The following is a 12691-nucleotide window of genomic DNA, read 5'->3' as shown; positions in this document are numbered from 1 at the left end:
AAATTGTGGCAAATGTCTAACTCATATGGGGTTTCCCTGGAATGCTCTTGCTCCACCGACATTCCAGTCATCCTTAAAGATCCAGTTCAAAACCACTCCCTCTGGAAGGCCCTTGAGACCTTATTGATGGCCTCTGACTCCAAATTCCAAAGGCACCAATTATTTGATTTCCTCATCTGGATAAAAATGTATGTAATCCAGCTATAATTGTTATTTATATAGTTGTATTACTGTATTCTTATTTGTACATATAGTTAATTTTAAGTCTCTCACTCCATTCATTCTTTTAAAATTGAGCATCTCCCATATGCCAGTCACACTATGATAAGCATTCAGGATGAAAAGATGAATGAGATACAATCCCTGCCCTGTAGAAGGCCCAAGTCTAGTGCAGGAGAATAATAGTAACAGCAATAAAGCTGCTAATAAAAATATTTGCACTGTGCTTTTCTTACATACAAAGACCCTTTCACATTCATGTACTTCTGATTATTTGTCCCATTTTGCAGTGGTGGATACTAAGGGACTTTACGAGGTAGACATCATTATTTCCACTTTACAAAAGAGTTAGTGGTCAAGTTAGGACTTAAGCCCAGGTGTCCTACTCCAGAACTCTCTACACCATGTGGCATCTTTGCCATTGCACCTCTGTCTTCTGGGCTTGGAGAAAGAGTGAACTCTGAGACCTAAGGATTGCCTTCCCTTCAGCATCCAGAACAGTGATGAACAATGAGTAGATCTGGATGAAGGGTTCAATTTTTCAGAGAAAGCTTGAATAGCAACAATCTTTCCTTTCTTCTCACTCCTAAACCTTGTATTCTTGTTAAGGTTGAGTCCACTTAGTCCAAATTCCCCAGGAAAGAACTCACTTTCCATTCTTGGACCTAAAATGACTCCCAGGTAGTCAAGGAGTGCAATGGGTGGTCCATTCTGCTACTGACTTTAGTGAACTCAGAACTCCCTTTACAAACATCAAGCGCAACTCACCTGTGGTATAATTAAACACATCACCCAAAGGACTCTGCCCTGCCTTGTTATAGGCAAAAACACTAATAAAGTAAGTGAAGCCACACTCAGATAAGAAATTGCACTGGGTGAGGGAAGTGTTGCAATGTACTTCCAAGCCGTCATCACTCTTCACGAAGGCCACGTAGTAATCACCCAGATCCACATTGGACCAAGCTACAGACAGGTGGCCAGGAGGATCTTCTTGGATCGCCACTCTTCCAGGTGCACAAGCAACTAGGAAATGATAAATTAAAAAGAGTGTGAGAGTACTACAAGAGATTTTCTTTGCAGCTTTGCTTAGTAGCTGTTCACTAAATGTTAGTTCACATTCTCAAAACACACAAATATTTCTAAATTGAAGTGTAGACTTCCACATATGTATGTCTTTATCTCGTTGATAAGAATGAAAGAGGGCAGATATCTAAACACATATTCCAAACTATAGACATTCCCTGTTTATCTTAAAGAATAGCTCCTACCAGGCCTAGGTCTGTGAAACATGATGTAAATAAGGGGCTGCACAGCTAGAGTTGTTATCAAACTGGATCTTAGAATATTTACAACTTTACAAATGCAAAAGAAAATAGACTGATTAGTGAAAGATCTAGAAGAGGAAACTGGCCTCTTAATTTTCAAAGTGCTTTTTCCAATGCACGAGATCTGGTTTCACTATCAACATTATTCAGACTCCTCAGAATGTTCAACTCTATGCTTTCATTTAGAGTAGGCTTTTGCTTTCATTTCTTCTAGTGCATTCTGGAACATTCTGGAACATTGTGATGTAATTATTTGTTTCCACTTGGGCTTGCCAGACCCCCAGTGATCTTGCTCCTGTTTACATACCGGTTTTCAAAGTCACTGCTGAAGTCGATCTGCTAGATCCGGCATCATTACTTGCTGAAACTGAAATCAGGTACTTGGTTCCACACTGGAGAGAGTAGATGGTGCAGGAACTGAAAGCTGTACTGCAGCTCAACCTGGAAGAGTCACTCAAAGCCATCACGGTGTAGTTGAAGGCTCCTTCTGTCGGTGCCCACGAAACAGACGCCTTCAGAGCACCACTATCAAAAGAGACTTGAATGTTTTCAGGAGTACCTGGACCTACATTTTTGAGAAACAATTGACATTTTGCAGTAGACTCAAGAACCCAAGTAAGATTTGGCCTAGCAATACTGAGGAGCTTGAAGGATGAAGTACTCCATTAACAGGATAATTGCAAGTGTACAAAGCATAAAACTGGGATTCAGGGTACCTGAGAACTGGTAATACACCCACCATTAACTATGCAAACTCGGAACTAGCTATGACTTTGCCAGGTTATTTAATCTTTCTGTTATTTTTTAATGTGTAAAATTGATCTAATATCAGTCCCTAGCACATATAAGTGCTGAATAAACATATTTTGAGTCTTTTGCAATTAATTTATTTGGCTATGCCAGGTCTTAGCTGTGGTGTGTGGGATCTAGTTTCCTGACCAGGGATCGAACCTGGCCCCACTGTATTGGGAACATGGAGTTCCCAATGGCTCCCAGTGGCTAAGACCACTTAGCCACTGGACCACCAGGGAAGTCTCAATCAACATATTTTGAATATGTGAATGAGTGAACACACAATCTGATAAGTGATTGAAGTAATTAAATGAAATTATAAATACGATGGGTTAGGAGAGCCAAGTGGGTATGTCATTAAGATGTAGATAAAGTATTCTATTATAGATTGATAAAGTTAGATTAGCTTCAGCAGCATTTCTTCTTTACTTTTGATACATGCTAAGACATGTAAGAGCTTTTAGGTCCCTGTTGTTAAAAGAAAAGCAGACTTCCTTTCATTCTAAACCAAAGGGAAGGAAGGAAAGTGTCAAGTGTGATGACCACACAGGAAGTCAGTTTTTTATTATCTCCAAAACAATTTCCTCTACGATATTAAAAGTAGGCCTTCCTTTCCTCAGGGTTGTCCTCTTAAAAAAGCTTGAAGAATGTTCTCCTGGGCTGGGAAGGAGAAAAGTTGGCCTCAGTCCTCTGGAATCTGTGCTATAATAAGGCCCACCTCACAAACCTTCAGTTCAGTTCAGTTGGTCAGTCATGCCCAACTCTTTGCAACCCCGTGGACTGCAGCATGCCAGGCCTCCCTGTCCATCACCAACTCCCGGAGTTTACTCAGACTCATGTCCTTTGAGTCAGTGATGCCATCCAACCATCTCATCCACAAACCTTAGAGAACAGCTTATGTGCAGAGACTAGCACCCTTCAGACACATATGGTGGGGTGGGGGATGTGGGATTAAACAGGAAAGGCTCTGTGTGAGGAAACTGGGACTCAGCTCGTCTGCAAGGCAGACACGAGCCATGTTTCTCCTGTAGGCCGTCTTGACAGGCCCCTTCTCCTGCTGTATGGTCAGCTCATCTGCAGAGGCAGGTCTGCCCTGGGGCAATGCTGGGCCGAGGCTGGTAGCGGCCATCTGCAGTATTTTAGGACAATCTGATTTTCCCACGTGGGGCACGGGAAGCACCAAAAAGACCTATGTCAAAGTCTTCACCCCTGGTACTCCAGAAGGCGACCCCATTTGGAAGTAAGGTCCTAGCAAACGTAATCAGTTGAGATCATTAGGTTGATCCTAACCCAATATGACTGAAAACCTTATAAGAGAAAGTTTGGGATGTCCCTGATGGTCCAGTGGTTGAGAGTCCACCTGCCAATGTGAGGGGAAACAGGTTTGATCTCTGGACTGGGAAGACTCCGCATGCTGTGGGGCAACTAAGCCTGAGTACCACAACTACTGAAATCTGTGTGCTCTAGAGCCCGTGCTCCACAGTAAGAGAAGCCATTGCGATGAGAAAGAGAGCCCACACACTGTGACAAACAATAGCCCCCACTTGCCACAACTAAAAAAAGCCTGCATGAAGCAACAAAGACCCGGAGCAACCAAAAATAATTAATTAATTAATTTTTTAAAGAAGATAAAATTTGGACACAGACATACACATACAGGGAGAATGCCATGTGAACACGAAGATGACCGTCTACAAGCCAAGGAGAAGGGCCTGAACATACCATTTCCTCACAGTCCTCAGAAGGAACCAATCCTGCCAATTCCTTGATTTCAGACTCCTATGCACTCCAGAGCGATGAGATTATAAACTTCTGTATCACCTAGTTTGTGGTACTTTGTTGTGGCAGCCTTAACAAACTAATACAGAATCTAGGTCTAAAGTCTCTAAAACTTTTTAAAACATAGGGAAACAAGTGAAGAGGAGGGCTTTAAGAGACTAGTCATCTTTAGGAGATGGCTCTCCCTGTTCCCCAGCCTGATGTAGAGGCTCCCCTGTGCACCACGTGCCTGTTAGTTAGTGTTAGTCACTCAGTCATGTCTGACTCCCTGTGACCCCATGGACTACAGCCCACCAAGCACCTCTATCCATGGAATTTCCCAGGCAAGAATGCTGGAATGGGTTGTCATTCCTTGCTCCAGGGAATCTTTCCAACCCAGGGGTCGCCTGCATTGCAGGCAGATTCCTTACCATCTGAGCCACCAGGGAAGCCCCTCTGTGCCTGTGCATCTTTCCATCAAAGAACCTGTTACCCAGAAATGTAACCATTATTTACACATTGGCCCCTCCTGGGACACAATCAATTCTTCGGGTGTAGCAATCATGCCTTATTTGATTTGTATGCTCATCAGCTAACGATGCTCAGCATATAGCAGGCCCTCAGTAAATGTCTGTGGAAGGAAAGAATGAGTGAATGCCTTGGAAGAGGCCCAGGGAGACTGGTTTATTATAGACATTCTAACTCACCAGGCCCATCATGAATCACCTTAGGGTCACCTTGTTATAATTCTTCCCTAGAGAAGTATTATAAAAGGCAAACCCTTCTCTTCTCCCTACATTTCAGCCTTGGCTCAGAGACAAGGCAACTTTCACTGCCCTTCAAACTTAGGCACTGTTGGAGAGGACATTTCTGTTTTCTTTCTGCCTTTTCCTTGGACATCCTTAAGAGATGAAAGAGTTAATCTGATTGGTGAGTCTGGCATCTATTAGGCTTCATTGTGGACTTCCCTGGTGGCTCAGTGATAAAAGAATCCATCTGTCAATGCAGGAAATGAGGGTTCAATCCCTGGGTTGGGAAGACCCCCTAGAGGAGGAAACGGCAACTCACTCCAGTATTCTTGCCTGGGAAGTCCCATGGACAGAGGAGATTGGATGGGCTACAGTTCCAGAGGTTGCAAAAGAGTCAGACATGACTTGGAGACTCAATAACCGGCTTCATTGTCAGAGGATGGCTCACTCTGCCTCAAGAGAAGGGAAAATCTCCCCTCTTCCCTCTCTCTCCCTCTTATTCTTTGGGCTCATAGCCACACCTCAGTTTGGGCTTTCAGTTATCATGGAGTAGGAGGCCCTGGTTGGTCTCCCTGGGATAGTGATGGTGAGAACACACACCGTGCTCCAGCTTCTCGGCCTACAGCTGAAGGAGAGGTAATGGGAAGCCCCGTGTTGGCCTCAGGCCTACAGTGAGGGCTTTGGGAAATACATCTGAAATATCAATTCTCACCACATCAGGAAGTTTAAAATTCTCATCGTAACAGGAAATTTATTTTGCTTGCTGCTATGTCTCTAGGGTAATACCACCTCAAAATTTGGACACACTCATTAAATGTCTGCTGAAGGATACAGCATGCTTGGAGCTGGTGCATGGGGATGACCCAGAGAGATGTTATGGGGAGGGAGGTGGGAGGGGGGTTCATGTTTGGGAACGCATGTAAGAATTAAAGATTTTAAAATTAAAAGAAAATAAAAAATAAAAAAAATAAATTAAAAAAAAATAAAAAAAATAAATGTCTGCTGAATAAATCCTTATTTGGCCCAATTCTTTTTGTCTATTCTCTTGGTCTAAACCTAGGAAGGGACAAGAGGTAACTGGAAAGCCTAACAAGAATTGTTTCCTGCTGTGTGATATTGAACATGTATGCTGAATCACGGGCGGTGGGGGTGAGGTAGACATGGGATTACTATGCTCTGTGTACTCTGAGCAGCATTTCTTCACACATGCAGAGGGCGTTGAAACTACTTGGGGGGAATTGCCAACACACTATAAATAAGCTCATAATAAGTTTAAATATCTGCTGCCAGCTGCTCTGTACTTATCACTTATCGCTACTCTCATTGGCTGCAGTGCACAGCCCTTCTCATTAATCAAAAAGGAAAATGTATGGGGCTGAGCTGAGAAGTCCTTACTTGTTCTCTGATTGCAGGTGGAGTCATCCCCAGGGGTTCCATTGGCATTCCATGCATAGGCCTTTATGGTGTAGAGAGTCCCGGAGTCTAAACTGGTGAATGTCAAGGAGGTGTTGGTGGTATTTTCTTTCCATATTCTACCCAAACCATTAGCTTGCATAATGGACACAGAGAATCCAATGGCCATATATACAGCTTCCCACTGCACAAGAATAGAGTCTGAACTTGGAGAGCTTACTTGTAGAATAGGTGCCGCCAGTACTGCAAAGACAAGAACATGTCCATTTGCATTATGAAAGTGCAATCAAGGATAATTCAAATTTAGGAATAGAAAATTTGAGCTTGATTATCCATATTATGAAAAAATTATTTGCTTTGCAATAGGATTCATGTCAGAGTTGTTATAATTGTTATTTAAATGTGTATTAATTCCAGATGACTCAGCAGATGACTCAGAGTGGCAGGTGGCGCTAGTGGTAGAGAACTTGCCTGCCAGTGCAGGAGACATAAGGGACGTAGGTTCAATCCCTGGGTTGGAAAGATCTCCTGGAGGAGGATATGGCAGCCCACTCCACTATTCTTGTGTGGAGAATCCCATGGACAGAGGACCCTAGCAGGCTACAGTCCACAGCGTCACAAAGAGTCAGACACGACTGAAGCGACTCAGCACACACGCACAGCAGAGGAATGGGAACAGAAATTCTAATATTAGAATTCAACTGGAAGTTGGTAAGAAATTAGATAAAACCTCTTAATCATAAAATAAATCAATAAGAGAAAGGATAATTTATACCATTTTAATGTGCACACAACCTTTCAGAAGTATGCCAAGGTATAACTTCATCAAACCAATTTAAGTCACGCTGATGACAAACTTGAGCTGGTTTTATTTCAAATAAGTCAAAGCAGCAAAATCACTCCTACGTGCCCATCATATCTTCATAGATAACCGAGGTTAAAAACAGAAATCCCTTTTTCAGAGATTTTAAAAGCAGGGACGCTTTTTAACAATGCCCCCAAATGGGTTTTATTTTCCAAAGCATCTGGAGTTTAAATACTACCTCCTCCATAGTTATTTGAATTAAAAAAAAAAAAAAAGTGTCACTTGGTGGCTTTCACTTCTGGGCCCTGAATCATCAGTACTCACAAGACAAAGAATTACATCATGCATTTGCAGCCTCAGTACAATTGATTCAGGTCACAAGCAATTGCTCAGCAGAGGATGAGCATCTAGCTACCTGTCTTTGCCTGTTTTGGAGGTGATGCCTGGCTTCTCCCCGCAGGACTGATGGATCTGACGGTGATCTGGTACAAGGTTGCAGCTTTCAGGCCAGTCACAGTGCCTGGGGAATTGGCCACCATGGTCTCAATGACAGTGTTCCCGTCTTTGGCCGTGAGGAGGTAACTGGTGGCCCCTGGCACTGTAGCCCATTCCACAGTGATACTGTTGCTGATTTTTGAATAAGCCTGATCAATAGTGGGTATTTTGGGAGCTAAAAGAAATTTTGAAGATGTGCATTAGTTAGAGTACCTATAAAGATTACTTCTTTCATCATTTTACTCTTCAAACTAAGTCATTCTCATGCCATCCTTCAGACATAAACTTTGCCCTTATTTTCCTGATCAAGCAAAAAAAAGGAGAAAGATGGAAAAAAAAAAAACGGTAAAGCTACTACTTTTCAGAAGAGAGTCAGAAAGCTCAAAGTTCCCATTCAGGAATAGGATTTCAAAGAGGTTTTTCCCAGTTGCCTCTTTTTGTACTTTTAAAACAGTTAAGTAAGAATGGGGAATAATTTTGAGAAAGAACTCTGAGGGGAGGGAGAGAGTAAGGGAAGGACTTCACTCTGGAGGATTCTACTCCAAGTTGGCATCTTGTGAATCCCCAGCCTGCTTTGTCCCTAATCTCGCCTCCCTGCCCCGCAACTGTGCTCCACGGCCTCTAGTGATGACCCACCTCCATCCCCCATCCCCGCCATAGCTGTGATTTCCATTCATGCACTTTGCACACTTCCCAAGTGGTATTTCACCTAATGGAAAAGGAGGGAGAATTGAGATGTTTCATAATTGTACTGTTTTAGTATTATCAGAGTATAACAATTTTCAGATTCTTCTATATAAAATATTTAAAATTAAACTTTATTCTCTCCTTCTCTATCAAAATATCTGCCCCAGAATAAGAATGAGTTGCTGTGGTCCCTCCTCATCTGGACCTGGCCATGGTTTGCCAGGAGGCGATGAATGCTTATGTTATGAGTTTACACTAGGCATTCCTATACTTTGGGAATGGGGTAGGAGATACAAGATGGCAATCAGATTGACTACTCTGCAAAACTCCATGGACACAAAAATGCTCTAGGTGTAGGAGGTCCAAGTGGAAGAAAAGGTCAAATCAAAATTGCTGGGTTTTATGTTTAATGAACTGCAATTGTGGGCTTCCCTGGTGGCTCACTGGTAAAGAATCTGCTTGCCAATGCAGGAGATGCAGGTTAGATCCCTGATCCAGGAAAATCCCCTGGAGAAGGAAGTGGCAACTCACTTAAGTATTCATGCCTGGGAAATCCCACGGACAGAGGAGCCTGGTGGGCTACCGTCCATGGGGTCGCAAAAGAATCCAACACAACTTAGCAACTAAACAACAACAACACTGGATTTGCTGGGTAAGAGCACTCTGTGCCAAATTCAAAACTAAAGGACAGAACAAAACTCTAGGGCAAAGAGGAGAAGGACAAAGAGGAGAAGGAGTAAATACAGTGTGGATGTGTGATTTGCCAGTATCAACTCCCTCCAGCAGACCCCCACCTGCCAAATTGCCTTGTGCATGACACAGACAACCTTCTCTTTCTGTCCCCAAGACCAAGAGAGCTGGCTTTGGCAGCATCTCAGAAATAACCATGCTGCAAGAATGGACAAAGAGTCCACTGTGTACTGGCCAGACATTCCTTGAACATCACCCAGGACTGTCTCCTTCACCATCAAAAGAAAACTCTGATGGCTTATATCCTGGGGAGAAGTTGCAGGGATTCATCTTAGCCATTTGCCAGCAGAAGCTGACTCTGCAGGAAGCGCCTATGTCCCCACCCCCCTGCAGGATAGAAAGCCCCCGCAGGGGTCTCACATTCATTCCTCCCACACACTCATCCCCTTTCTGCGCCCCAGTTACTTGTCCTTGGCTAGTCTTTTGCCTTCTTTCCTCTGACTTTGTGGTATCTCTCAACCTCTGCTTCTTCCTTTGACCCCATTATTCATCTTATCTCCTGTTAGCCAGTCCTGCTTATCGCAAGGGACTCATTTCCTGGACAACTGACAACCAAACCGGACTTTGTTGTGACAGTGCCTTCGTGGAGTGGTTCATTTGAAAGGCATCTAAAAGGCTGGCATGACAGGCATGTCAAGGAGCCTGAGGACTCCACAAACTTTGTCCTATTGAATTAATCGGGGAGGGGCAGAGTTTCCCAGCGTAGTAGTACATAAAGCCAGTATCAGCAGGATGAAACACAGAGTTTCATGGCAAGAAAATAGAAAAGGATTTAGATTCCAGAATGCTAGGTTTGAGCCTTGGCTCTGCCATTTGCTTCTCTCTGTGAACGTGTACTGGAGAGGAGCATGGCAACCCACTGCAGTATTCTTGCCTGGAGAAGCCCATGGACAGAGGAGCCTGGCGGGCTACAGTCCACAAGGTCGCGAAGAGTTGGACGCGACTGAAGCGACTGAGCACGCAGCCATCGACGTGTGCAAGTGATGCCTCTTCTAGTCTCAGTTTTCTGTCTTGAATATACAGAATACTAGTAATTCCTACATCTTTGAGTTTACTTTGAAATGTAAAATGTCTGCATCTTAAGATAGTAAAGATTAAGTGAAATAGTGAATGTAAGGGCACATCGAAAGGTAGGAAGGGTTTGTGTGTGTGTGTGTGTGTGTGTGTGTGTGTGTGTATGAACCAGGGCTAGCAAATTTAGGTTTGGAAAAGCCAGGCCTCATGGTACTGCCATGGGGGTGGGGGTTGCTACCAGAGGAGGTGGGATTCTGGAGGGTCTGGGGTAGGCACAGGCCGGAGAGACAGAATGCCCGTTTACACATGGCGTCTAGAGCAGCATCTGACCGGTAATGGCAACGAAAAAAGATCAACATCGCTGTACTATGCTTCCCTTAAAAGATAAGAGATTGAGTAGGACGTGTAAGTCTCCATAAATTAGCAGTGGTTCTTCACTCTTCCTTGGTTCTATATTTGGCCCACTTACTTCATCGATGAAAGAGAAAAATTTATTCCCTAGATTTGCAGTCAACCAAAAGTGAAACCCTTTGAGTCTCAGCATTTGTGCATTCTACCAACTCAGAGATCTAAATTATCCCAGCTGGCCCCAGGGATCAGACACAGATAAGTAGCTGATGCCAAGAGCCCAGAGAAAATCAAAACACACACACACCAAATGAAACCTCCTATGCAGTATCAATAAAACACTTTGCATCTGCTGAAAAGACAGGATGAATCAATTGACAGCATCATCAGTATCTCAGTCTGTCCCATTCCTTCTCTCAAATAGTGTGGATAGTGGGATTGAAAAGGGGCCCATTTTGAGGGCCCAGTGTGTCTGGATGTTCTGGGACGCTCTAAGAGACAGCAGAGCTGGATTTCATCCATTTAAAGGCCACTTATTATTTTAAAAACTACTTCATATCTATGGCCAAATAGTTCTTCTCACAGCTTCCTAGTCAGCCCTGAAGGTATCTTAACAATAAGTAAGAATAAAGCATGATATAATAATTTTTAAAAACCTATTTTATAAGCACAGATTTTTATGGCTCAGTTATAAATCTCTATCACATATTTTAATTGCTTTATTTACATTTCCGTTTCTGTGGAATGAACAAAATAATAAATAAAAACTGTTCTTACTTGTACTGAATTGCTAAGAGAGTTTATTTGTGATATAATTGATACAATACGGTTTCTTCAGATAATCTAAATCTCTGAACATAAATTTCCATTCTAAGGACTTAAATTTCTAGAATGTATGAGCCAGGAGAAGCCTGTAGAGAAATAATCCTTGCCTTTAGTCATTTATTCAAGAAAAATGGTGATAAAATCTTCTAAAAGAAAGACTTTTTCTAGCTCTGGGTTATCATTATTTATATTTTATGGATGTGATATTAGAGGTATAAAATCTTTTTTTATTAAAGTAGAGAATCTTGAAATTTTCATCAAAACTGTTTCTAGCTCTCTCCTCTAATTCCTTAGAAGACAAATAAGAAAACATAAATTAGGCTCTTCACTCTTCACTCTTGTTTCTTTGACTGGAATGATAATCATTGCAATATTTTACTAATGGGTAACTATGTCTGAGAAAAATCTATGACTGCATGACTCTATACAGCTCAAGATGAATATCTTATGAGGATGCATCTTTAAAGTTTGATCGATGTATTTGTCTTACCAGTTATACTCACAATATGAGTACTCAAAAAATGTTGAATATCTTTCTTGGTATAGCCTTTCTATTTTAGGGCAGTATAAGAATTAACAGTGGAAATGAAAATGAAATATGGGTAGGGTAAACTTGCATTTCAGGGAATGTTACCTGTTTTTGTTGAACCAACCTGAAAAGAAAAGTTTAGAAAATTAGAACTATAATGAAAAACACCATTTGAGGAAATATAACACCTAAATCAGAGCAGGAATCACTTAGAACAACATGTTTATACATAATGTGAGCAATCTTCCAATCTACACACAGTAGTGACTTGCACAAACTATTTCCCAATACTAAAATCTACCAGAAAGCAATCCTAAACAGAATTGAGAGGCTGGAGGCAGATCGTATTACTATTTCATTTTTCTTCCTGAATCTGCCTAGTGACTAGTTCAGTAGTTGCTGACAGATATTTTAGAAACCTTTGTCTTTAAAACATAATGATATTCTTGTTTCCTTTCACTAGTAAATTGCATTAAATTTCAAACACACAAACATATGCAATCTTGGTATGGTCCCAAAGTATTTTGATTTCTATCTCTCCACCCCCAAAGCCTTCAAAAAAAGAGAAAGATACTGAATGTATCTTCCCCACCCCCCCCAAATAGTTACAGGTAGGTCAGAATGGTGAACTCACCATTTTAAGACAGATAAGACTGAATCCAAGCACAGATAAAAATTTCACCGGTGCACCAGCCATCCTGTTGGACTGAGCACTCACATGGCACACAACAAAGTGGGCAAGGTCCTCCTTGGTCTCCAGGTGGGCAGCACTTTTGGTTGCTGGGATGTGGGGCTGCAATGCTGGAAACAGACCCTGGGAAGTAGCTCCTCCCCTTCTGTGTGACGCTGACCTATAACTAGAGGCACCTGGAGACTGGCAGGTACAGGTATTGCAAAGGCTGAAAAAAAGGAGAGTGGAAGTAAGCCATGCCAAGCGGGCCAAAAGGCTACTGTAACCTGGGTGTAGAATGCTCTTCTTTTC

The 12691-nt window shown here is 42.4% G+C and overlaps 1 protein-coding gene across 1 annotated transcript in view; it reads right to left on the bottom strand.

Annotated features, from left to right (window-relative positions):
* Positions 1-12406, bottom strand: part of FNDC7 (fibronectin type III domain containing 7) — a 29394-nt gene extending 16988 nt beyond the window's left edge. Inside the window, exons 1-6 of the mRNA XM_018046575.1 lie at positions 12344-12406; positions 11815-11833; positions 7477-7731; positions 6239-6499; positions 1852-2109; positions 988-1242 (exon numbers count right to left, since the gene is read on the bottom strand). Of these exons, the coding sequence (XP_017902064.1) occupies positions 988-1242; positions 1852-2109; positions 6239-6499; positions 7477-7731; positions 11815-11833; positions 12344-12406 (1111 nt within the window). The remainder of the gene's footprint in view (positions 1-987; positions 1243-1851; positions 2110-6238; positions 6500-7476; positions 7732-11814; positions 11834-12343) is intronic.

Source organism: Capra hircus, chromosome 3 (genome assembly GCF_001704415.2).
Source record: "Capra hircus breed San Clemente chromosome 3, ASM170441v1, whole genome shotgun sequence".
NCBI lineage: Eukaryota > Metazoa > Chordata > Mammalia > Artiodactyla > Bovidae > Capra > Capra hircus.
The sequence above is the reverse complement of the archived record's forward strand: the minus strand, read 5'-3'. Positions and strand labels throughout refer to the sequence as shown.